Source organism: Cervus elaphus, chromosome 4, assembly GCF_910594005.1.
Source record: "Cervus elaphus chromosome 4, mCerEla1.1, whole genome shotgun sequence".
In the NCBI taxonomy this organism is placed as follows: Eukaryota; Metazoa; Chordata; class Mammalia; order Artiodactyla; family Cervidae; genus Cervus; species Cervus elaphus.
The window spans coordinates 52,139,199-52,164,247 of NC_057818.1; the positions used below are offsets into that span (position 1 = coordinate 52,139,199).

At 53.1% G+C, this 25,049-nt stretch overlaps 1 protein-coding gene across 2 annotated transcripts; it reads right to left on the reverse strand.

Moving 5' to 3' along the window:
- Positions 1–4,023: 4,023 nt before the first annotated feature.
- XRCC1 (X-ray repair cross complementing 1) lies at positions 4,024–24,779 on the reverse strand. Of its 2 annotated transcripts, XM_043899348.1 has the most exons (17): positions 24,591–24,779; positions 23,538–23,630; positions 17,312–17,422; positions 10,665–10,823; positions 9,800–9,874; positions 9,599–9,704; positions 9,325–9,434; positions 9,138–9,249; positions 8,668–8,926; positions 8,316–8,432; positions 6,973–7,066; positions 6,695–6,830; positions 6,348–6,402; positions 6,114–6,253; positions 4,859–4,949; positions 4,364–4,439; positions 4,024–4,248 (listed from the first exon to the last, which is right to left on the reverse strand). In XM_043899348.1, exons 1-17 carry the CDS (start codon positions 24,639–24,641, stop codon positions 4,135–4,137), a joined length of 1,899 nt encoding a protein of 632 aa, XP_043755283.1. In that variant the 5' UTR covers positions 24,642–24,779; the 3' UTR covers positions 4,024–4,134. The 2 variants fall into 2 exon arrangements, with proteins under 2 accessions (XP_043755283.1, XP_043755282.1); XM_043899347.1 differs by having other exon boundaries at positions 9,138–9,434.
- Between the last annotated feature and the right edge of the window lie 270 nt (positions 24,780–25,049).

Sequence of the window (25,049 nt, forward strand, 5' to 3'; positions counted from 1 at the left end):
CAGTGTAGAAATGAATACAGCTCTCTACCTTACAGCATACACAAAAATTAACTTGCTAGTGATTTAAGATCTAAGTTTGAGACACAAGACTCTGGAGCATTTAGATGGGAATAAAAGAGAATATCTTAGCAACCTCAGAGACAGAGAAACTTTAAGACACAAAAAGTATAAATTGTAGAGGAAAAGACTGCTGAATCTGATCATGAGCAAACCAAGTTACAACTATGATAGAGATACATAAGGGCTGGGTTTGTTTTTTTTTCCTTTTTGGCCCCACCATACTGCATGTGGGATTTTAGTTCCCTGTCCAGGGATCAAACCCGTGCCCCCTGCTTTGGGAGTGCAGTCACAACCACTGGACCAAGAGGGAAGTCCAAAGATACAGTATTATGAGTATGCATGCCAAGTCGCTTCAGTCGTGTCTGACTCTTTGCAACCCTATGGACTGTTGCCTGCCTGGCTCCACTGTCCGTAGGATTCTCCAGGCAAGAATACTGGAGTGGGTTGCCATGTCCTCCAGGGGATCTTCGCAACCCAGGGATCCAACCGGTGACTCTTATGTCTCCTGCATTGCAGGCAGGTTCTTTACCACTAGCGCCACCTGGGAAGCCCTATTGAGTGTATCAAAGTGAAGTGAAAGTCGCTTAGTCGTGTCTGACTCTGCAACCCATGGACTATACAGTCCATGGAATTCTCTGACAGAATACTGGAGCAGGTAGCCTTTCCCTTCTCCAGGGATCTTCCCAACCCAGGGATCAAACCCAGGTCTCCCACATTGCATGTGGATTCCTTACCAGCTGAGCTACCAGGGAAGCCCATTATGACTGTATACCTGGCATATACTGTTAAATACAGAGTTAGGAAAGGTCTTCTTGAGGAGCTATTGTTTGAGCTTGGATCGGAAAGGTGGGGAGGATGGAATGCAAGGTGGTCTGTGGAATCTCCAGCATCAGGCTCCAAATGAAAACCAGGGGCGGCAGGATGGCAGGCTGCTCAGCAAGGCCCTAGGGGCGGGACAGCCGAGGGGCAGGGTCTCTCCTCTGAAGCCGGCAGTACGGCCTGTGTCCGTGTTCACCACGGAGCTTGTCCTGGCAGATCTTCTAAGAAGCAACCATACCGCCATCCAAGTCTCAAGGACACAAACTCATTTGGAAGGTGTTCATCTGGTCCAACCTTAGCTTGTCTAGACCAGAAAGCTGACTCCTAGAGATGGGATTTGGCTATACCCAAACAAGGGGACAGGGCTTCCCAGGTGGCACTATTGGTGAAGAACCCGGCCTGCCAATTCAGGAGACGCACGATAAGCGGGTGTGATCCCTGGGTCGGGAAGATCCCCTGGAGAAGGAAATGGCAACCCACTCCAGTATTCTTGCCTGTGAAATCCTATAGACAGAGGAGCCTGGCGGGCTATAGTCCATGGGATCGCAGAGTCGGACAGGATTCAGCACGCACATGCATCATGCACCTGATGCTGGAGATTCCACAGACCACCTCGCATTCCAACCTCCCCACCTTTCAGATCTGAGTTCAAACAATAGCTCCTCAAGGCCTCTCCTAACTCTCAGTCAGACAGGACTGAGCACGCATACAAACAAGCGGACAGTGTTGAGTCTGGGTGGGTCCCGTTTTCCTGACATCCCGATGCCCTGCTGCTCCTTGCATGTGTCCTGCCTTGCTTTTCCTCTGCCTGGAATGGTTCCCCCAGACCCTCCCTTACTTCTCCTGAGTCCCTGCCGATGGGCGATGCTCTGAAATGCCTTCCCCGTGACTCTGTCACTCTCATCGCTGGATAACCCCACTCAGCCTTTTCTGCTCACACAAGGTTTATCGCCACGCTGCAAGACACTCGCCGTCTCTGACCCCCAGCAGAATGTCAGCCCCATGAGAGCAGGGATTCATGTCTTGTCTGGCACACCAGAGCCCCAGTGTCTTACACATGGTGGGTGTGGTTGGCAGAGTAATGACCCCCCCAAAGACGCCCACAGCCTGATCCCTGGAACCTATGGATAGGTGGAGGTGAATTAAGAGAGCAGAAGGGGGCTTCCCTGGTGGTTCAGTGGTAAAGAATCCACCTGCCAACGCAGGAGACACAGGTTCGACCCCTGACCTGGGAAGATCCCACAGGCCTCAGAGCAACTAAGCCTGGGCACCACAACTATTGAGGCCATGTGCCCCAACTATTGAAGCCTGCCCACTCTAGAGCCTGTGCTCAGCAATGAGAGAAGCCACCGCAATGAGAAGCCCAGGCAACTCAACCAGAGTAGTCCCCACTTGGTGCAACAAGAGAAAAGCCCACATAGCAACAAAGACCTAGCACAGTCAGAAATAAATAAATAAAAAATTTTAAAGACAACGTAAGGAATGAAGGTTGCTAATGGGCCGACTTTAAAACCAGTAGATTATCCCAGGTTATCCAGGTGGGCTCAGCGTAATCCCAAGAAGTCAGCGTCAGAGTGATGCAGCATGAGAAAGACTCCACCGGCCGTTGCTGGCTTTGGAGATGGAAGGGGCATGGGTTGTGGGATGAAAGTTGGGAAACATAAGGACACAGATTCTCTCCCAGAGCCCCAGGAGGAGTGGAGCCCTGCCTGCACCTTGATGGTTAGCCCAGTGAGACCCATTTCAGACCCCAAATCTAGGAGGTTATAACGTTTCTTTTAAGATATGAAGTTTGTGGTCATTTGCTCCCCAGCTCTGATCCTGCCCTTTGCCCTTCGACCCTTTCCCAACCTCCCCAGGATGAAGTCCAAGCTTCTGGGCTCACGTCCACTGCACTGCAGGGCTGCCCTGTCCTGCCTTCTACAGTGAGGGAAGGCTCTCCGTCAGCACTGTCCAGACCAGCAGCCAGTGGGCACTGGAACTGTGGCCAGTGTGACTGAGGAAGAGAATTGTTCCTTCCACTTCACTATTGCGAAGTTTTTGTTTTTTGCCACACCAAATGGCAGAATGGCACGTAGGACCTTAGTTCCCTGACCAGAGATCGAACCCATCTTCCCTGCAGTGGAACTGCATAGTCCTAACCACTGGAAGCTGAAACTCCAATACTTTGGCCACCTCATGCGAAGAGTTGATTTACTGGAAAAGACCCTGATGCTGGGAGGGATTGGGGGCAGGAGAAGGGGACGACAGAGGATGAAATGGCTGGATGGCCATCACCGACTCGATGGGCATGAGTTTGAGTAAATTCCGGGAGTTTGTGATGGACAGGGAGGCCTGGCGTGCTGCGATTCATGGGGTCGCAAAGAGTCGGACATGACTGAGCGACTGAACTGAACTGAACCATTGGATCACCAGGTAAGTCCTAAAGGTGGTTGTGTTTAGTATTTTTTTGGCTGTGCTACATGGCACGCGGATCTCCCCCAACCAGGGATTGAACCCATGCCCCTGCATTGGGAGCATGGAGTCTTAAACACTGGACCACCGGAGAAGTCCCCCATCCCACCTCCACCTTCTACCCTGATTCTCTTAACACCCAGGTCAGTTCCCACCTTAAATATGGTGAAGCCTTAAAGGGGGTCTGGGATTTGTGGAGGGTGATTTAAATGCCCCTTCCCTAGTTCTCCCTCCCAAATGAGGTGACGTCAAACCAGGCTGGGGATGGTTTCACAGCTACTTCTGAGAGCCCTGGATAAAGGTAAATGTCCTTGGCCCAGGGGAGCTGAGACTTCGAGGGAGGCCACCTCATGAGCATCCCAGCCTGCAGCCCAGGACCCCCAGAGGGACAACTGAGACACGGGAATGGGCTCCGGGGATCCGAACCGGCTGAGGGGTGGCGCTGAGTGTCAGATCCCCAATCCCCTGCCACCCGCTGCCAAAGCAGGGAGGCACCAGGGAGAAGTAACAAGGAGCTCCTTCCCAACCAGGCCCCGGACAGAGAGCCTGTCGTTCTTCCGGAGACCCCAGGACAGGAGTCATCAGGTGGCCCAAAGACCCGGCCTTCAGAGGTGAGTGGAACCAAACGGGAGACAGAAAGCAGGGCGCCTGCTGGGGGTTCTCAGAGATGCGAGTGGGAGGGGCAGCTGCTCCAAGCCAAGTCTCCTTTATTAAACTCGTGTGGGTGTGTGTGTATGCGTGCCTGTATGCGTGCCCATGTGTGCGCATGTGAGTGCGTGTGCGTCCGTGTGCGCACACATGTCACGCCCGGGGCACCACCCCGTAGAGCTGATGGGGAAGTAGCTTCTGCTTCTCGCTGCAGCTGTAGATCCAGCGGGGGCGGACGAACACCAGGGAAGGGTTGTCCGTCAGGGCCTGCAAGGGGCGGGGGCAGTGGGAAGGGTACAGGCAGGAACACGTGAGCCGGGAGGGGCTGGGGCGATGTGCTAGGGCAGGCTGGGCTCCCTCTCCCTGCCCCTCCAGGACTCACCTCCTCAAAGCTGGGGTCCCACTCCTGTGCGGTGATCACAAACTGGACCCGCTCACTCATGTAGTCCTCAAGCTCCCTGGCGGGGGAAGCGAAGAGGCGGAGAATCAGTGTCCCCTCTCTTGACGCCCTCCTCCCCAACCATCCTCAGGGGCCGTCCTCTCTCCATCCCCACCCACGTCCCCGTGGGCCACCCGTGGGTCCCCCACTCTCCACGTGCCAGGCTCGCCGTATCCATGAAAGCACCAGCTCCGGCCAGCACCAATCCTTTCAGAAGGGCGGTGAGGAGCCTCACTTTAGAGAAGAGGAAGTGGGGGTGAAGGGGTCGGGGATGGGGAGTTTGCGGGTGTGGTGTGGGAAGCTATGCATCCAGGGTCCCAGCACAGCGAGCAGGGCTGGCACGGAGCTCCACTGCCTGTGTTGACCCTCAGGGTACATCCCTTCTCCATCCTCCCCATGACCATCCATCTCCCCCAACCCCCGCCCCCGGAGACTGACCCGTTGAAGGCTGTGACGTAGCGGCTGAGCCTCCGCCGCTCGTCCCCTGGGAACTCCCCGTAAAGGAAGAAGCGTTTACCCTGGAAGAAGTCTGCAGGGGAGAGATGGGGCGGGGAGAGCCAATGTGAACCCCTGGAGTCCCGGGGTGCCAGCCAGGAGCCACGGGACACTCGCAGACAGGACAGGAAGGCCGGTGCAGCGGCTGGACGGGGTGAGGGGTGTCCATGAACACCGTGGCTCAGAAGCCATCCCTGACAAGCAGTGGTTCCAGGCAGGCCTAAGGGGGTTTTGTTTAATACTAATGGCAAAAGATACAATTACTATCAGTGGCAACAGGTTTCTTACACCAGGTCAATCAGTTCCTTAACTTGGTCGGGGTTGGAAATTTCACATCCTGCCACTTCCTGGATTGGGTGGCTCACTCCTTTTAACCAGTGCCTTCTCTGGCCCTGACCTTCGGGGTGGCTCTTCCTTCCAGTTTAACATGATTTTGTGTTAAGTTGCCAAGGTCATGTTTGGGGCTTTGGAGGAGGATCAGGGTATGTTCCTGCCCATCACTTATGAGGAACCAAGTGGAAACGGCTTTTTCCAGTGGCCACTGACCCTGACCTCCACTCAGAGCCTCTGACTGCCCGGCTCTCCTTTCACTCTCTCTCTTGGCTGCGCCGCACCACACGCGGGATCTCAGTTCCTTGACCAGGGATCAAACCCGAGACCCCTGCAGGGGAAGCCTGGAGTCTTAACCACGGGACCACCCGGGGAGTCCCTCTTCCTTTCACTCTTGACCAGAAGAGGCTCCGACGCCTGCCCCCATGTCTGGGATGATGAATAGTGAGGCGGGTCCCAACAGGGATCAGTGCATCTGTGTTCCCTGAGACCCACCCCCACCGACAAAGCTGAACCCGGGGGTGTAGCCAGGGTACCTGCAGATTCTTAAAGCCCCCAGGTTGGTCTTGAAGCCGAGAGAGTGGGAGGCCCCTGTGGTGAGTGGGTGAGAAGCTAAAGAGGGTCTGGCGGGGGGCTAGACTGTGAGGGAGGTGGTCACAGTGGAAGTCAGGATGAGACAGGCAGGAAAGGATGCTGACCGGAAGGGAATGGGCCTAAGAGGATACGGAGGTGGCAAAGGTCAGGGAGGAGGGTGAGGAGCCTGGGAGACAAGTCAGAGTGGGCAGTGGCCATCCCAGGGGGGGCCTGGGGCAAGTCACCTTAGAGTGGTGACAGGGCCAAACCCCACATCGGGAGGGAGGGTTCCCACCTGGGAGCTCAGGAATTGGCAGATCGGGAGACTCCAGGGGGCCCTCGTGGTCCGTGTTCTCATCTGTGGATCCCGCGTACGGGTCCTCGCCATTCTCCTCCTGACCAGGGGGCTGCCTTTGTTCCTTCTGCTCGGTCACCCTGGGGAGGCCAAGAAGGGTGGGGAAGGAGTGTGCAGACTGGATCCCCCTCCACCCGAGGTCGCGGCCACCCTGACCACCCAGCCCCACCCTACCTTCTCAGCTCGTCCTCGGTGTCCCCAGAGTCTTCTGCCCCGTTGTCCTGTCCTTCTGTGAGTAGACGCTTAGTCAACTCAAGGCCCCTACCTCCCAGTCTCACACCTGAGCACAGATGGGGTGTCCCAACCCCCAACTCAATTGCTCCCCAGATCCAGTTGGGGGTGAGGGGGTAGCCTCCCCACCCCGCCAGATCCACTGTCTGGGATCCAGCCCCATCTTGCTGGACCAGGAGCTCAACCTTGGAACTCCTTCCCCTTTTAGATGAGAGAGTCTGGGTCTTCAGCCCCTCCTCCCTCAGACCCAGGAGTCCAGGCCCCCAGCCCCTCCTCCCTCAGACTCGGACCTGCCTGCTCCGCCTCAGTGTCATCATTATCTTCCTGGGCCCCTGGTGAGGCTGGTTTGGTCTCTTCTGGGGTTGGGGGTCTCTGGGGTGAGCTGGGTCCGGCTGCCTGAGGGGGCTTGGCTTTGGTCTGGGGGCGCTGAGGAGGGAAGGTGGGCCAGGGAGGAGGGAAGGGGCAAAGAGGGTGTGAGTGTGTGCCCACAGGAGACAGGAGCAGAGAGTTTGGGTTACCATGTCCTCCCCGACTCCACCCTCCCCCGTGCCGGGCAGGGGGCATGGACCTTTCGGGGAGCCTTGGGGGCTTCATCCCCACTGCTGCCGCTGTGAGAGCCCCCCTCGTCCTCGCTGCTTGAGCCTGACCCAGCCATGAGGTACCTGGGGGAGGGATCGGGCCTCAGACCAACAGCAGACGTGTCCTCCGGGGGAGGTGGGGAGGGGGCTTAAGAAGCAGCAGGCGCTGGCATTTACTATCAATAAATAAACCCTCAGGGTGCAATCATGGTCTCCCTCCTGGTCCGCCCCTCCTCCCAGCTCCAGAAGGGCCCCGTGGAACTTCAGCGACCCACACCATAGACCACAGCAATCCCTGGCTTCCCCTCCCTCTGAGGGAAGAAATGTCTCATTTCAGAAATGAAAAAAAAAAAATCAGAAATAATTCTCTCCTTCAAGCATCAGTCGGTTAAGGGAAAAATCTCAAAAGCAAACTTCCTACTGCCAGGCACTGTTCCGAACACCTGACAGGTTCAGAGTTGCTGAATCCGGAGGCGGGTGCTATTTTTAGCCCCCTTTTACAGATGAGGAAATGGAGGCCCAGAGAGATGAATCAAGTGGCCCCAAATCACAGGGCGGAGTGCCTACGCAGCAGAAGCAAATGAACCTGTTGGCGATGCTGCCCTGGTCTCCACGTTAAGCCCCTTCTGCACGTGGTATGGTTGTTTCCAACCTGGTGATGCCCTTTCCGGGTAAGTCACCCTCACTGTAGAACCATGGCTCGTGGGAAAACTCAGAAGACTTAAAAGTGGCGGGGCCTTCCCCGGTGGTCCAGGGGCTCAGACTGCTAAAGGAGCCCCTCCTCCCGACAGACACCAGGCTGACCCAGCCTCAGCTCCTCCGCCTCTGCTCAGCCTGGCAAACCTCTTCTCCTCCTTGAAGAACCCTGGCTCACTGCAGTTCTCCCTGTGGGCCCTCCTCCAAAGTATTTCACAATAAGTCTGGCCCTTCATCAAAATCAGAGGCTCTCGAAAGGAGGGACCGATGTTTGGGGTCCGGCGGTGGGCAGCCCAGCCTGACACCAAGCAGGGGTTTCAGATGTATGAATGCCCACAGGTCCCAACACTTTGTTCTCCGCCCTGAGCCTTTGTGAACACTGTTTCTCCAGCCTGCAGCCTTTTCCTTTGCTAAGCAGACTTCCCAGAGCCCTCCTGGGACCTCCGGGGACGCCCTCCCTCTCCTCCCTGTCTCCCAGCCCTGCCCCTCCTCCTCTGGGAAGTCGGCTGACTCCGGGCTGGCAGGCCACAGCCCGATTTCTCCCCAGATCCCTGGTGCTGCCGGACACGGGGATGAGGGGCAGGGTCGGGGTATGCGTGTGCGTGTGTGTAAGCCACACATGTGCAGAGAGCCTTACCTCCGCGAGGGCAGCCGCCGCCGCATGCGGTGACAATCCAGCACCCACTCTTTGCGCACGATTCGGCCTCCGAGGCCGAGGACCTGGCTGTACTTGGGGGTGTTAGCAAAGGCGCAGCTGGTGGGGAGCAGAATGGAGGGTGTCAGCCGGGGAGCAGAATGGAGGGTGGTCTGAGTGGCAAAGGCAAAGAGACAAGGGACATGGGGAGCGAGATAGAGGGGTGCAGGGAAGAAAAGAAAGAGGACAAGAGGCAGAGGATACAGAGAGGTGAAGTGACAGGGAGCAAGACGGAGGAGATGGAGGAAGACGGAGAAGGGACAGCAGGGGGTGAGGGGAGGGGACGCGGGCCTACATGAGGTGCGTGCTGTCTGGAGTCCAGTCCGGTCGATATTTGGCCCCCAGCTCAAGGGCCTTGTCCCGGAGCTCCGAGCGGAAGGGGTTCTGGAAGCCACTCAGCACCACCACCACACCCTGGAGGATCTTCCCCAGCTCCTGTGGGCCTGCGCGGGGGGCCCTGGGCTCAGCGCCATCTCCTCGGGGCTTCCCTGGTGCCAGCCCTCGTGCTGGGGCAGGGGTCGGGGGAGTGGCTGGGGTACGGGCGGGAGCTGGCACTGGGGAAGCCAGAGAGTGGACTCAGTTAGAAAATGTAGGGCTACACCCCCACCTCTCCTCTCTCACACCCAGGAGTCCAGGCTCCCAGCCCCTCCTCTCTCAGACCCAGGAGTTCAGACCCCCAGGCCCTCCTCCCTCAGACCCAGGATCCCCGCCCCTCCACCCTCGGACCCAGACTCTCTGTGGGAACAAGGAATCCAGTTTGCTCACATTTGGGTCTCTTGAGGGCAGGTAGTGAGGGCTGAGCTGATGGTTTGCTGGGGGTCTTCTTTTCTTCTTGGTTCAAATCCAGCTTCCTCTTGCCTTTGGGGGACTCCTGAGGCTGAGGGGGTGGGTTGTGCTGAGGCCTCCAGCTCTTCTCCTCCTTTTCCGCACCCCCAGGGTCTGATGATCTCACCTTGAAGGTGCTGCCTACTGCCCTGGAGACCGGGGAGGCTGAGGCGGCGGCACTGGAGGCCTGCAGCGTAGCCGCTGCATAGCTGGGTCCTGCCGGGTCACTGGCTGCCACTGCAGACGGGGAAAGCGGGTCCAAGCTGAGGGGGCTGGACTCTCAGGCCTTCTGGCTCCTTCCTATCCATGGGTCACAAAGTGCTGTTCCCAAGACCCAGCAGTGACCCAGGATCCAGGCCCCCAGCCTTTACTTGCTCAGGACCCAGGCTTTCCGTCCTCACCCGGGGGTGTCTTGTTGATACGACTGAAGAAGAGAGCCCCGGGTTTCAGGGAGCTGGCACTCTCATCCTCCTCCTTCACGCGGAACTGGCCGAGCTTGGTCACCTTCTAAGGTCCCAAAGGTCAGAGCAGTGGGAGGGCTGTTGGCAGGTGCAGGTGAAGAGGTGGGGAGAAGGCTGTGGGCAGGGGCAGGCAGACCTTACCTGGGATGAGACCTCAGCCTCATCTTTGTCTGGGGGGCTGTGAAACCGTACGAAACTCAGGCCATAGGGGGCATCCTGGGAGAGGAGGGGTGGGAGTCAGGGAGTCTGGCCAAGGACAAAGGCTTGGCCCCCATCCCTTTCGTTTAGAGAAACCCCTTCCTGACTCCTTCCCTCCAACGGACACACATCTGGGGAGCTGCCCGGTTGATCATGACAAGGATAATAATCGCAAGCTGTCACTGAGCCCTAACTTGGGGTCAGGCTCGGCACAAAGTCCTTTACGTGCTCAGCCCTTGAGCCTCAGAGCAACTGGCAGAGGCTGCAGTGTGTCTAGGCAAATCCACTCTGCCTGCCAATTTTCTGCCCTTGGAATGGGAAGGAGGGCCGTATGCCACTTCCGTGACTCAGAAATGCTCCCAGCTCTTTCCTCCTCTGCTGGGTGGATGTGGAACCATGAGATGAAGGAACCTGGGTCCCAGGATGGCCAGAAAGGTTAAGTCACTAGCCCGAGATCACAGAGCTAAGGAGTGCAGCAGCCAGGTTTGAAACCAGCATTCTGACTCCAGATCTCGTGATGCTAACTCTGAGACCCTGTTCTAAGAGGCCCTGTCTCACACAAGTCAGCAGCTCCCCTTCCCAATTCCCGTGAGATCTTGCAGGTCACCCTTCCCAATCTCCCTCCAGGAAACCAAGATTCCTATATGCGGAGGACCACAAACCAATTTCAGAGAACGGAGGGGCCCAGCCTCCTTGTAATTCCCCAGGGAGGCGGACTATCTGGCCCTCCCAGCCCTCAGGGACTCAATACCAGCCCCCTGCCTTTCCCGTGGCGTGGGACCAAGGACCCCGCTCCCACCCTGGGTACCTTGCTGTAGGGCTGGCTGCAGACAATTTTGACTCGGTCCCAGCGCTTCTCTGCTGCTGCCCGGACCAGCTTGTCAGGCCCAAAGATACGAACACGGTTGGAGTTCGAGCCACTGCGACTCTCGGCAGGGGACATGAAAGACGAGGTGACCAGGAGGACCTGGGAAAAGGCAGAGTGGCTAAGGACCAGGCCTGGCTGGCGGCAATGACACCTCCTATGGACTAGAAGAGCGCAGGGGCCTGGGCAGAGACTAGGGGGTCTCCAGATCCAGCTCTACCTCAGTGCTCCTCGAGTCTTCTAGAAGCTTCTCTTCTTCCTGGGTGTCCTGTCAGTCCTTCCCTGACACAGGCCCCAGAGGGATCCTTCTACTACCAGATCTGAACCACCCTTCTCTAAATTCTTCCAGAGTCTTCCATATCTGGACATGCAGAGGGCTGCACAGTCTCGGAAACCCTCCCAGATTGGTGGGCTCCCAGCAGAGGATATACACAATGACCTTTCAGAAACACACAGCTGAGGGAGCAGAAGGGAAGTGTTAGGGCCTGAAGGAACAGCCTAGAAACCAAAGAGATAGGGGAGATACACCCACTATCAATTGACTGTCTCTGGACTTCCGTTGTGGCCCAGTAGTTAAGACTGCATTCCCAATGCAGGGGGCCTGGGTTCGATCCCTGGTCAGGGAACTGGATCCCACACAGTGTAATGAAGATTGAAGACCTTACTGTGTCATGACTAAGACCTGGCACAGCTGAATAAATAAATTAATTAATTAAAAAAATTTTTTGACTGTTTCTCAGTTCAGACCCATCTTTGAAAAATAAAAAAGCAAGTAAGTAAAATAATAAAGGAATATAATGGAAAGAAGAAAAAAGAAAACAATTTTAAAAGCTTTTTTTTTTTTAAGGAAAAAAAAAATTCCACACTGGTGGCTCAGCTCTGGGATGCTGGGGACATTTCTGATCGCCAGCTGCTCCCTGTCAGGCTCCGCCAGCAAGGGGAGCTAGAGAGAGAGAGTGCAAGGCTGGAGGAGGGAGGTGGATTCTTGCAGCTCAGGTGAGCGGCATCTCAGGCATGCCTTGCTGCTGCTTTTGCAGCAGTTCTTCCCGGGAGGCTGGGGGCCGAGGGGAGCCGCACAGGTGAATCCAGTTTGCCGCATCCCAGGACCTGCACGACTAGCCTCACCACACATTCTCAGGGTAGTCCAGAACCAGCTGGGGATCACCCCCTCCTCAGGATCTGAGTTTCAGCCCCAAGGGTTCACCTCCAAGCTTCAACACACCCACATTTCAACAATTCCAACCTCTTCCTTTTGTTCCTCCAGCCCTAAGGGTGGTGGCTGCCCCCAGCAGTTGCTTCTGTGTCCTATCTGCCTCTGCTGGCCTCTTTAGTTCAATACTTCGTTACTAATTCTTTATATTTAAATTCTGTTAAACTAACTGGTGTGATTTCAGCCTCCTGGTGGGACCCTGACTGACAGTGGGTGGCACTGATGTTTGTATCTGCCTTGTTACCGACTTCATGTGGCACGGAGCCTGATTGAATCAAAGGGTTCTACGTGGTAGGAATACTTTGGTCACCCGATAGAAAGAGCCAACTCAGTGGAAAAGACCTTGATGCTGGGAAAGACTGAGAGCAAGTGGAGAAGTGGGTGACAGAGGATGAGATGGTTGGATGGCATCACCGACTCAATGGACATGAGTTTGAGCAATCTCCGGGAGACAGTGAAGAACAGGGAAGCCTGGCGTGCTGCAGTCCACAGGGGTGAAAAGAGTCAGACAGGATTTAGTGACTGAACAACAACGTGATGTGAGCAGGAAGAACGGGGAGTTCAAAGCATGAGCTCCAACTCAGGAAGAAAGGCATCTCAGGAGACACCCCTGTGCAGAGAGCTGGACCTTCCTTCCATGAGTAAATCAGGGAGAAACGTGTCTTGTGGGGAGAGTCAGTGGGAGCCCTTAGCTCTGGCCAGAGCTCTCTCCCAGCAGAGAAAAGATGAAAAATTCTCTCTGCAGACTCCTATCCCCAGATGGGTTTCCCTGGTAGCTCTGACAGTAAAGAATCTGCCTGCAATGTAGGAGGCCTGTGTTCAATCCCCAGGTCGGGAAGATGCCCTGGAGAACAGAAAGGCAACCCACCACAGTATTCTTGCCTGAGAGCTCTACTCTCAAGGATTTGGAGCAAAAGTCCACACTAGTTATCAGAGTGGGAAAACCCAAGTTGAAAATGTAAGTGGTCCCATGTATGTAGTATCACCTGGTGCTGGCTGGGGCAAATCTTCTTTGGAGGAATGTACTTCAAATGAGGCCCTTATAGAACTTTCACCTATATATTACCCAAGAGTGGAATTAACACACACACACACCCCATTAGGCATGAGGAAATAGGCTGCCATGATTTAAGGTCAGCAAAAACCACAAACTACAGACTCAGACACACAAAGATTGCATATATTGATGGTGAAAAACTAGAAAGAGTGACAGACTTTATTTTCTTTGGCTCCAAAATCACTGTGGATGGTGACTGAAGCCATGAAATTAAAAGACACTTGCTCCTTGGAAGAAAAGCTGCGACAAACCTACACATCATATTCAAAAACAGAGACATGGCTTTGCTGACAAAGGTCCCTATAGTCAAAGCTATGGTTTTTCCAGTAGTCATGTATGGATGTGAGCGCTGGACCAAAAAGAAGGCGCTCAGCCAAAGAATTGATGCTTTCAAACTGTGGTGCTGGAGAAGACTCTTGAGAGTCCCTTGGACAGCAAGGAAATCAAACCAGTCAATCCTACAGGAAACCAACCCTGACTACTCACTGGAAGGACTGAGGCTGAAGCTGAAGCTCCAATACTTTGGCCACCTGATGGGAAGAGCCGACTCATTGGAAGAGACCCTGGTGCTGGGAAAGACTGAGGGCAGGAGGAGAAGGAGGCGACAGAGGATGAGATGGTTGGAGGGCATCACCTACTCAATGGACATGAGTTTGAGCAAACTCTGGGAGACAGTGAAGGACAGGGAAGCCTGGTGTGCTGCAGTCCATGGGGTCGCAAGGAGTCAGACAGGACTTAGCGACTGAACAACAAAATATTGATACTATCAAACACACAACATAAAAGTAAGTGTGCAACTTCCGTGGTGGTCAGGTGGTTAAGAATCTACCTGCCAGTGCAGGGGTCATGGTTTCGATCCCAGGTCTGGGAAGATTCACACATCTCGGGGCAATTGAGCCCCAGGAGCACAATTACTGAGCCCATGTACCACAAGTAGAGTAAACCCCATTTGGTGCAACTAGAGAAAGCCCGCACACAGAGATGAAGACATGCTGCAGCCAAAACTGATAAATAAATTGTAAAATTAAAAAAAAAAAACCCTCAAGGGAATGGGAGACTACTGACATAAGGGTTTCCAGACTCTGCAAACATAAAGCCCTGAGCTGACCATTCTACTTTTCTAGATAGATAAGAGGTTTACAACAAAGATCCACATGCCAGATTAGATACAGTTTTAGCCAAAAATGCACTGACTCTTCGCATAATTAAAAAGTGGAATTTTGATCTGAATCTGCTTGCCAAGAAGAAGAGAGAACTTTTTTTTTTTTAATTGTCCCAAAGATGGTTGATTTTACATAAAATTTTATTTTATTTATTTATTTTTTTTTAATTTTACATAAAATTTTAAACAAGGAGACCATTAGACTGGGTGACTCTGAAGCCTTAGGTAGCTTCAGGAAACCAATCAAAATTTAAGCAAGAGTTGATGAACTCCAATCTAAGAAAATGAAATCAACAGCCAAGTCCCTCGATTTTCCCAAGCAAGGCAATCGTTTGAGCTCCGGGGAGGTGGGGTGGTTGGGACACTGGGACTGACGTACGTATACTCCTGACATCCTGTATGGCAGAGATGCTGCTGAGAGCCTCCTGCAGAGACAGGGTGCTGACCTCAACGGGAAGGAAACCCCAGAGTACGGGGTGTGTGTACGGACAGCTGGTTCACGTTGCTGCCCAGCGGAAACTAACACAACACTGTAAAGCAACTATACTCCAAAACAAATTAGTTTAAAAAAAGTTCAAACTCTAGTCCATTAAACAACTGCTCTGCCCTGCTCTCCTGTCTTCTCTCTAAAAACCTCTGTCCCAGCCCCCCCACAAAGCACCTCTGATCATTTTTTAGTTTTGGCTACCTGATTCAAGTTGTCTGCTTAAATAAACTCTTTAAAACATAATGTGCCATCAATCTGCCTTTTTGCAACTTATAAAACCTTTATTTTATGACTATTATTTTTGGTCACACTGCACAGCCTGTGGGATTTTAGTTCCCCAACCAGAGACTGATTGAGTCTGGGCCCCTGGCAATGACAGTGGTGTCGTAACACTGGACTGCCATGTGTGCGTGCTGGCTAAGTCACTGCAGTCACGTCCGACTCTTCGAGAGCCTGTGGACCGTAGCCCTCCAGGCTCCTCTGTCCTTGGGAATCTCCAGGCAAGAATACTGGAGTGGGTTGCCAAGTCCGCCTACCCTAACCACTGGACCGCCAGGAAATCCCCTAGAACCTTTAGAATAAGAATGTGTGTTCAAGGACAACCTCATTGGTTAGAATGTACCTTGTATGATGGAGAAAGTACTTGATAAAATTCAGCACACACATTCATTTAAAAGACTGGCAGGACCTCACCGGTGGTCCAGTGGCTAGGACTCTGCACTTCAATGCGAGCAGCCCGGGTTTGATCCCTGGTCAAGGAACTAGATCCTGCATGCCGCACATGACCACAACTAAGACCTGGCCCAGCGAAATAAATAAAGACTGGCAATATCAAGTATAAATAAGGGTGTGGGGCTCATATACTGCTGAAGGGAATGTAAAATGGAATAAACCACTCCGGAAAACGATCCATTTCTAATAAGGTTAAAACAGAGATCTACCTGAAGACCCTGCAATGCAACTCTTTTAGGTATTTACCCCAAAGAGATCTCTATACAGAGGCTTGCACAAGAAAGTCCGCAGCAGTTGTGTTCATAATACTCAAAAAGTGGCGGGGAGTTCCCTGGCGTCTAGTGTTGAGAGGACTTTGCACTTTCACTCCTTTGCACTTTGCACTCCTGGGGTCTGGGTTCAATCCCTGCTTGGAGAACTAAGATCCTGAAAGCCGCGAGGTGCGGACAAAAACCACCACCAAAAAGTGGCAACAGTCCAGATGCCCGTCAACAAGAGCATAGATGAACAAGTTGAGATCTACACTTGCAGTGAAACTTCTCAGCAATAAGGCGGAACAGACTGCTGACGTACACACAGTATGTTAGAACCTCAAAGAACAGTATAGAGTAAAAGAAGCCAGCCACACACACACAAACACCTGAAAACTACATACTGTCACACCATTTGTATGAAATCCTAGGAAAGGCAAAACTAGTCTGTAGTGACAGAAAAGAGGTAGTGGTGGCCTGAGCCGAGGGTGGGAGAAGTGAGCCCAAAGTGCCACGAGGCAGCTTCCAGGCAGGCCAGCGATGCTCTGTGTCATTTTTTTTTGGGGGGGGGGCACCCTCCAAAGTATGTGGGGCCTTAGTTCCCCAACCAGGCATCGAACCCAGGACTTCTGCATTGGAAGGCAGAGTCTGAACCACTGGAACACCAGGGAAGTCCAGTGTTCTCTGTCTTGATCTGGGGGATGGTTACCCAGGTATGTACATCTGTCAGAATGATGACCTGCGCATTTTATTATACGCAAAATATACCTCAATCAAAAACAATTTCTCACTGTGAGGAAAAAAACATTCCTTATAGAAAACAGATTCGTTCACTTAAAATTATAAACTCTCTTTTTCACAATATGTTTATTTTTCCCCAAAACATTTGGCTGGCTCACCAGGGGCTCACTATGATCTCCCCAGTCTTACATAAACTAGTTTTACTGGTTTAAAAAAGGATGTTTAAAATACTCATAATAGAGCAAAAGGCTCCTACACATTTGTCATGAATCAAGGAGCTCACAGAGGTGCCCCAAGCGATTCAGAATGTCAATTTGCCGGGACATCTTGGAGAAGTTCTGGGATCAGATAAAAGCAGTTTTGCTCAAAAAAAAAAAGAAGCAGTTTTGCTCTCGAGCAGGGAAAGGCAAAGTGAAAAGTGTGAGTCGCTCGGTCCTGTCAGACTCTCTGCGACCCCGTGGACCGTAACCCGCCAGGCTCCTCTGTCCATGGGATTCTCCAGGCAAGAATAGTGGAGTGGGTTGCCATTCCCTTCTCCAGGGGATGTTCCAGACCCAGGGACTGAACCTGGGTCTCCTGCATTGCAGGCAGATTCTTTACTACCGAGTCCCCTTGGGAAGCCCAAGAATACTGGAGTGGGTTGCCATGCCCTCCTCCAGGGAATCTTCTCGACTCAGGGATTGAACCTGGGCCTCCCACATTGCAGGCAGATTCTTTACCAGCTGAGTCATGGAGATGCCCGAGTCGTAAAACACAGAGGTGCGTTTGGTTCTTTCTGCAACTGTGACGCTGTTTCGGCACACAGCTTATCACCTGGGTCAGCTCTTTATCTCTGAGCCCTGGGCTCCTCTGAAGGGCTGAGGTGGCCCAGGAGCTAGGAAACCCTGGAGCAGCAACGGGAGCATCTGGGGCACAGGTTAGCAGGAGGCCCACCTCAAGGCCCAGCTTACCTCATAGTCCTGCTCCCCGGTGCCTCCGGCCGAGCTGCCCACCAGCACCTCCACGAAGGCCGAGCCGTCATTGCCGATGTCCACGCTGTGGATCTGTTCCTCCTTCTCCAACTGCAGGGGAGGCAAGGCCCAGGTCAGTGCCGTTCTGCCTTGCCCCCCACCCGGCTTCCCTGGAGGACCTCGGAAGACGGACAACCCCCATCCGGGCCACCTCGTCTCCTTGCCAAGTCAACTCGGTGACAGAGGGGGCAGGGCTGCAGGCTGCCCCCGAGTTCCCTGCACACAGCACAGGATGTGGAGTCAGAGTTGGAAAATAGACACTGACGGATTGCCTACACCCTAGAACCCACGTTCCCGGCTCCACCAGACTCTGCCTGACCAGCTTCTAACCCGGCACCCTGGAGTTCTCCTTGGTGGCACTATGCAGGCAAAGGGCACACAGGATCCCATGGATGCTCCTTGAGGGTAGCGGCCTGGTCTGGTTTTGCTCACCACGGACTCCAGGTTTGAGTCCCATCTCCGCCACACCCTAGCTATAGGGCCTTGTCAGCTCAGCTCTTGGAGCCTCAGTTTCCTCATCTGTAAAGTGGGGATGACCCTCTGTAGGATTATGCACATAAATGCCATGTTCACAGGGCATGGCATGCAGCAGGCACCCTGTGGCTACCAGGCAAGAAGTGTTATTAGTCACTGCTTGATGATTATTTGTTGAAAGAAGAGATGGTGACTCGGGGGATAAGAGTCCGCCCTGCCAGTGCAGGGGAGAGGGGTTTGACCCCTGGTTCGGGAAGATTCCACATGCCACGGAGCAACTAGGCCCATGAGCCAAAACTCCTGAGCCTGTGCTCTAGAGCCCTTGAGCTGCAACTACTGAGCCCATGTGCCGTAACCACTGAAGCCTGTGTCCCGTGCTCCAAAACAAAAGAAGCCACTGCAGTGAGAAGCCCATACACTGCAATTAAAGAGTAGCTCCTGCTCAATGCAACTAGAGGAAGGCCATGCAAAAGCGATGAAGACCTGACACAGTCAAAAATATGAGCTGACTGTGGAAGTCTTCCCCTAAAGTTTCTGCCAGTCCTGTTTGACTTAAACGCACAGAAAGCCATGTGGGGGTGGAAGGCAGCTACAGGGGCTGAAGCAATCTCCTACTTTCCATCCTGGGGCTTTTATTATTATTAATTATTTATTTGGCTACCTCAGATCTCAGTTGCGACACTCGGGATCTTCGTTGCAGGAGCCTTTGTTTGAGTGACAGAGCTTAGTTGCTCCAAGGCACCTGGGATCTTAGTTCCCTGACCAGGGACCAAACCTGTATCCCCTGCATTGCAGGAAGGATTCTTAACCACCGGACCACCTGGAAAGTTTCTGGGGCTGTTTTATTTGGCTCACAGAATGACAAGTTGACTATGACCCCCAAAGTCTCCTAGTCCACCACCCCACACAGCCAGGAACATCTGATGACCCGATCTGCAACGTCACCCCCAGCCGGGCGGTGGCCTGGAGACACTGCCGGCACACCGCTACAGACAGGAGCGTCCCTACAGCGGAGGGAGGAGCCTGGGCTTGTGCGGAGGCCAGCCTGAGCTCAAATCTAGCCCTGGCACTGCCAAGCTGTGCAGCCCCGGTGACATAAACCTCTCTGAGCCGCAGTTTCCTCATGAGTCAAGGGGGTCTCCCCACTTCTGAAAGGAGTTGACGGGACACAGAATGCTAACCATCGAAACGCACAGCCACTGTGGAGGCATCTATGTGTAAACGGTGTGGCAGACCCGTAATCCCAGTAAGACGCGTCGACACCTCTGGGAGCCAGGAGCTATCTTGATCTCCATTTCACAGGGAGCCACTGAGACGGCAAGCACCTGTGTAAGTTCCCAGAGGTCACGAGGCCGGGCTACAGCCAGCGTCAGCAGGGCTGCGTTCCTTCTGGACGTTCTGGGGGAGAATCGGTTCCTCATCTTATCTCCAGCTTCTGGAGCCCCTGCCCTCCTCAGCGGTGGCCCCTTCCTCCGTCTCCAGAGCCAGCAGTGGCATCGCTCCAGCCTCTGCTTCCATCCCCACAGCTCCTCTGACTGGTTCTCCAGTCGCCCTCCTCCTCTGATAAGGACTCTTGTGATGACACTGCCTCCCCCCAAATCATCCAGGCCCATCTGCCCACCTCGAGATCCTTACAGGGACCTCCTGGTGGTCCAGTGGCTAAAACTCTGCCCTCCCAATACAGAGTGTTTGGGTTTGAACCCTGGTCAGGGAACTAGATCCCACAAGCTGCAGCTAAGAGTTCACATGCTACAGCTAAAAGATTCGGCACACCGCAACAAATACAGAAGATCCCGCATGCCCCAGCTGAGACTCAATGCGGCCAAATAAATATTTTTAAAAAATCCTCACAAAGTCCCTTTCTCCATGTAAAGGACACATGTACAGGTTCTGGGGATTAGGATGCAGACTGTGTGTGTGTGTGTGTGTGTGTGTACACTCAGTTGGCCAGTGTGTGTGTGTGTGTGTCTGTGTACACTTCTGGGGATTAGGATGCAGACTGTGTGTGTGTGTGTGTGTGTGTACACTCAGTTGGCCAGTGCGTGTGTGTGTGTGTGTGTGTGTCTGTGTGTCTGTGTACACTTCTGGGGATTAGGATGCAGACTGTGTGTGTGTGTGTGTGTGTACACTCAGTTGGCCAGTGCGTGTGTGTGTGTGTGTGTGTCTGTGTGTCTGTGTACACTTCTGGGGATTAGGATGCAGACTGTGTGTGTGTGTGTGTGTGTGTACACTCAGTTGGCCAGTGTGTGTGTCTGTGTGTCTGTGTCTGTGTGTCTGTGTACACTTCTGGGGATTAGGATGCAGACTCTGTGTGTGTGTGTGTGTGTGTACACTCAGTTGGCCTGTGTGTGTGTGTGTACACTCAGTTGGCCAGTGTGTGTGTGTGTGTGTGTGTGTGTACACTCAGTTGGCCAGTCATGTCCAACTCTTTGCGACCCCACGGATGCAGACAATGTGTGTGTGTGTGTGTGTGTGTGTGTGTGTGTGTGTGTGTGTACACTCAGTTGGCCAGTCATGTCCAACTCTTTGCGACCCCATGGACTGTAGCCCACTGGGCTCCACTGTCCATGGGTTGCCCTTTCCTTCTTAGGGGATGTTCCCAACCGAGGGATTGAACCTGTGTTTCCTGCATCAGCAGGCAGATTAATTACCACAGAGTCACCAGCAAAGACTGTGACACCTTTAGGGGGCCGTTATTTTGTCTACCACGCTGAGCAAAGCTCTTCCTCGGCCAGGCATCACTTTGGCCTCCCGACCACACGGGGAGGCAGGGTCAGTTAACTCCCCCAGCTTTACAGATGGGGAAACTGAGATGCAGACAGGAAAATCAATGGCTCACAGGTCGCACACAGTGAATGACTGGCAGAGAAATTCAGACCCAACTCACTGACTACAAGCCAACAGGGCTTTCCAACTCCACAATTTCAATCCTTGTGGTAAAACCTCAACATTTTGGGACTTCCCTGGAGGTCCAGGATCTGAGACTCCACACTCCCAATGCAGGGACCCAAGTTCCATCCCTGGTCAGGGATCTAGATCCCACGTCCAACAACTAAAGGATACTGCATGCCACCACTAAGACCCAACTCAGCCAAATAAATAAATAAAATTTTTTAAAGTCAAAAACCCCATTCCACTGCCTCCTCTCCCACTGGACGCATTCCTTATACCTCCTGACCGTGTAATTTCCTCCCCAGCACGCGGCATCTGACATACATTTGACTTACTGATCTGTCAGTCTTTCCTTGCCATTATAAAATCTCCACAGGTCTGATATGTTTGTCTTCTGATGTCTGCGGCACTGTGTGCCTACAACAGTGTGGGGCCTACAGAAGGCGCTGCTATGAATGAAGAACACATGAATCCATCCGCTCTCAAGTCTCAGGGCCCGTCTCTGTGCTGACACTCCTACAGCTCTGCCCTGGCTCCAGGCCCATCCCGGCTCTCCCTTGGATACTGTTCCTTGTGTGTCCCAAAGTCACAGCCAACCTGGACATCCCAACGAGCGGATGACTGTCTCAGGCTGCCCCCCTGCTCTAGGGCCTGCATCTCGGTGTCAGAGGCCACGTCCCCCTCGGTCTCCCAGGCAGAGAAGCCGGAGCCTCGTCTGGTTCCTCTGGCTCTCTCACTCCCCACTTCCTGTCTCTCCTTGCTCCCACTCCAACAGAGGTGCAGAATGAAAGGGGACGCTCCTGATCATGAAAGAGCCCAGCAGGATCAGGCACTAATACACACGTGCATCCCCCCTTTACACAAACACCTGCGTGGTGACAGCGCATTTTGCAAACATCATGTCACCGGATTTTCATGGTAACCCAGGGCTCAGATCACATGATCTTCCATGGACAGATGAGAAAACAGCTTCCGAGAAATGAAACCATTTGCCTGAGGTCACAGGGAGAGTAAGAGGGAGAGATGGGGACTTAATTCCACCTGAGATTAACTTGTCAGCCACCTGCATCTCTCTCTCTGCTTAAAATACTGGCTCTAGGCAAATTTTATAATCTCTCTGGGCCTAGTTTCTTCATCAAACAAGGGGATAATAACAGATTTGAGGTCATGGGATTTTTATGAGGATTCAATGAACTAACCCATATGAGGCATTTAGAACGGTGACTGGCAGTTTTGGTTTTTTTTGGGGGGGTGGGGGGTATTTTCCGAAGTTGGGCCTACAACCTGATCCTCATGGCATGGAGTGGAATCCTAACCACTGGCCCACCAGGGTATTCCCAAACAGTTGTAACTGTGAATAAACTGCTAGCTCTCATTAGTATGATGTACTACATTAGGGAACTATGAGATATTTAAAGTCCAAAAATAACTCACAAAATCTGTGGTTTGTGTTTAATTCCTGGGAGGAGAATTCTCAGCTTCTAAGTTGCAAAAAGGTCTATGAACCAAAACATTTTCAGAGCCACTGGGTAAGACAGACAATAATATATTTAACACAATCCGGTAGGCCTAGTCCCCACTATCCTTACCCAAACACCCTTACATTGGAGGGATGAATGTGGCCAAAATCAAGAAGTTGAGGACTTCCGTGGTGGTCCAGTGGTTAAGAATCCAAGCCTCCAGTGGAGCAGAGGGCTGGGAGGCAGGTTCAATCGCTGGCTGAGGATCTAAGGCCCCAAAATGTCATGTGGTGTGTGCAAAAATAAAGAAAAAAAAAATTTATTTTTTTTTTTTAAAGACTGAGACACCCCAGGAGGTCCAATAGCTACAACTTCATGCTACTAATGCAGGTGGCCCAGGTTCCCAACTCTGGCCAGAAAACCAGATCCCACATGCTGTAACTAAGACCCAACGCAGCCAAATATGAATAAATATAAACAAGAAAGGAAGTCAACATACGGACACAAAGAAGCAAGAAAAAGGTGGCGAGAGCACCCACACTGGGGTCAGGTCTCAGCACCGCCACGTGTGAGGGGTGATAACAGCTCCAACGTCATCCGACTCCCTGGAGAGCCAGATCACGCAGGGGAACACCCAGGCAGCACCTGGGAACACTCTAACTCACTTCTCCCACAGGTTCCTTATGCCTGATGGGAACCGCCTGCTGGGAATTCTGTCACCATCCTGGGTCACACTCCCCTTTTCCCTTGGCTCCCTCCAACCTCACCAAGCACGTACCAAAGCACTGAGCCGTCCACAACGGTCGCTAAGACTGACCACTGCACTCTGGCCCTTCATAGGCCTCAGTTTCCCCATCTTTAAAATGAGCTTGATTGGCCTAGATGATATGAGACACCTTCCAGTCCAAACCCCTTTAGAAGGCAGAATGCATGGCAATGGTTTACTCTGTTCCAAATGAGGATAAGGCTCTGAAAAGAGCAGCAACCGACCTGGACCACACACGGATTCATTCCTGGCCTAGTCCTTGGATCACCTATCTCCACTGCTAAGGGCACAGGGACCACAAGGCTCATTGTCCAGGTGAGGTGGTGAGGACCGAAGAGAAAGTACCACAGCTCATGGCCAGTTAACCCCAGAGTAGGGTCTGGAGCCTGGACCTACAGATTTCTATTAAGGAGATGGAGGGAGGGAGACGTCTCTGGGCATCCAGTGGTTAAGCCTCTGAGGTTCCAGGGCAGGGGGCTCCAGTTCCATTCCCGGTCAGAGACCTAAGATCCCTCATTCCACCCAGCAGAGAAGGCAAAAAAAAAAAAAAAAGATGGGGGGCTGGCACAATCACCTGGAGCACCACAGAGATGGTCTTCTCACCCGCCTTGGCTGCCCGCCATTTACGGTAAGTGTCTGCCTTGAGAAGGTTTTCTGCACAGTAGGTCTGAGGAGAAGAGTAGAAAGGGGAATGTTAGGGTTCAGAGATGACAGCTATGACCCCAGCTCTCAGATGACTCTCAGAGTTTTCTCAAGCCCTCTGACATGACTCAGGTTTAGGTTTCCTTATTAATCCCTGCACACTCTGGGCTTTGGGGAAGAGTGGATACATGTGTATGACTGTCTGAGTCCCTTTGCTGTTCACCTGAAACTTTCACAACACTGTTATCTGGGTATACCCCAATACAAAACCTTCCAGTGTTAAAATAATAAATCCCCCCACACTCTACCTGGAGTCCCCTCCAACATTTTCCCCTGGAAATTCACCTCTGCTCCTTCCCAGGAAGCAAAACACCCTCCTTTTCTCTCAGCAAATTCCTCTATCCCACATCTCTCCAGAATTCCCTATGGCCTCCCAGAAATTCTCCCATGACACTCCTTAGAATTCCACAAAGTCCCCTCCGTGAAAGGAAAAACAAAACGAAGTTCGCATTGCTAGAAGTGTTCTTTAAGATTGACCCGGGGGGGCCACATTGGAATTCTGACCAAGCCGGTCGCAGCTACAGTGGAACCTGGCCTTTGACCACTTATTGTATTAACACAGGCATCCAGAATATGCGCCAGAAACTCCAGGTACTTATCAGACCCTTACCCTCCAGTAACTCAGGACAGCTTCTGCTTTAAAGTCAAATATTTCTTTACGTGTGTCACAGTCAATTAGAATTCTCTCCACACGACTTTAACAACCTGCTGACCTCTGTCCTCATAAGCCCCTGATTCCCTCTGCCAACACTCCGTTTATCGGAATCTGTCTCCGAAACTACAATTCTTAAGAACCCCAATCAAGCTCTTTCTTGGCACCCCGCAGACGGATTATTTTTCCACACCTTTCAGACTCCAAAAGTTCTCCTAGAGCCCCTGACGAATTCCTTTACTTCTTCCGCCCTCCCCCATGCAAGTCCCTCACCGAGTCCTGGCTACTGCAGGACACCACATGGCGGAGGCGGATCTCCGGCATGTCAACGTCGAGTGGGCTTCGCCTGACCCAAAAGATGCACGAAGGGCTGAGTCTGGGGGTCTCACAGGGGGTGCGCCCCGTGCGGCCTTCACTGCGCAAGCGCACGAGACTCGGGCCTTTCAAAACGCGGCGCGCCGGCGGTTACGTCACCATTGCGCATGCCTAGTGCGTGTGTCCGGAGAGCGGCCGGAGGCGCCGAGTTCCCTAGCAACGAGCTTTTCCCGCCTAGCTCGGGCCAAACGTCTCTCTAGCCCCTCCTCCTGGTCACTTTCACACCAGGATTTCTAGCAACCTGCTTCGCCTGCAGGATTGGTCCCCAGAAGAAATTCGCCATCCTCAGCGCCCCAACTGAAGCCTGGAAAGCAAGAGGCCAGCAAACTTGAGTGGATTCTTTCAGGAAGCCGGGAG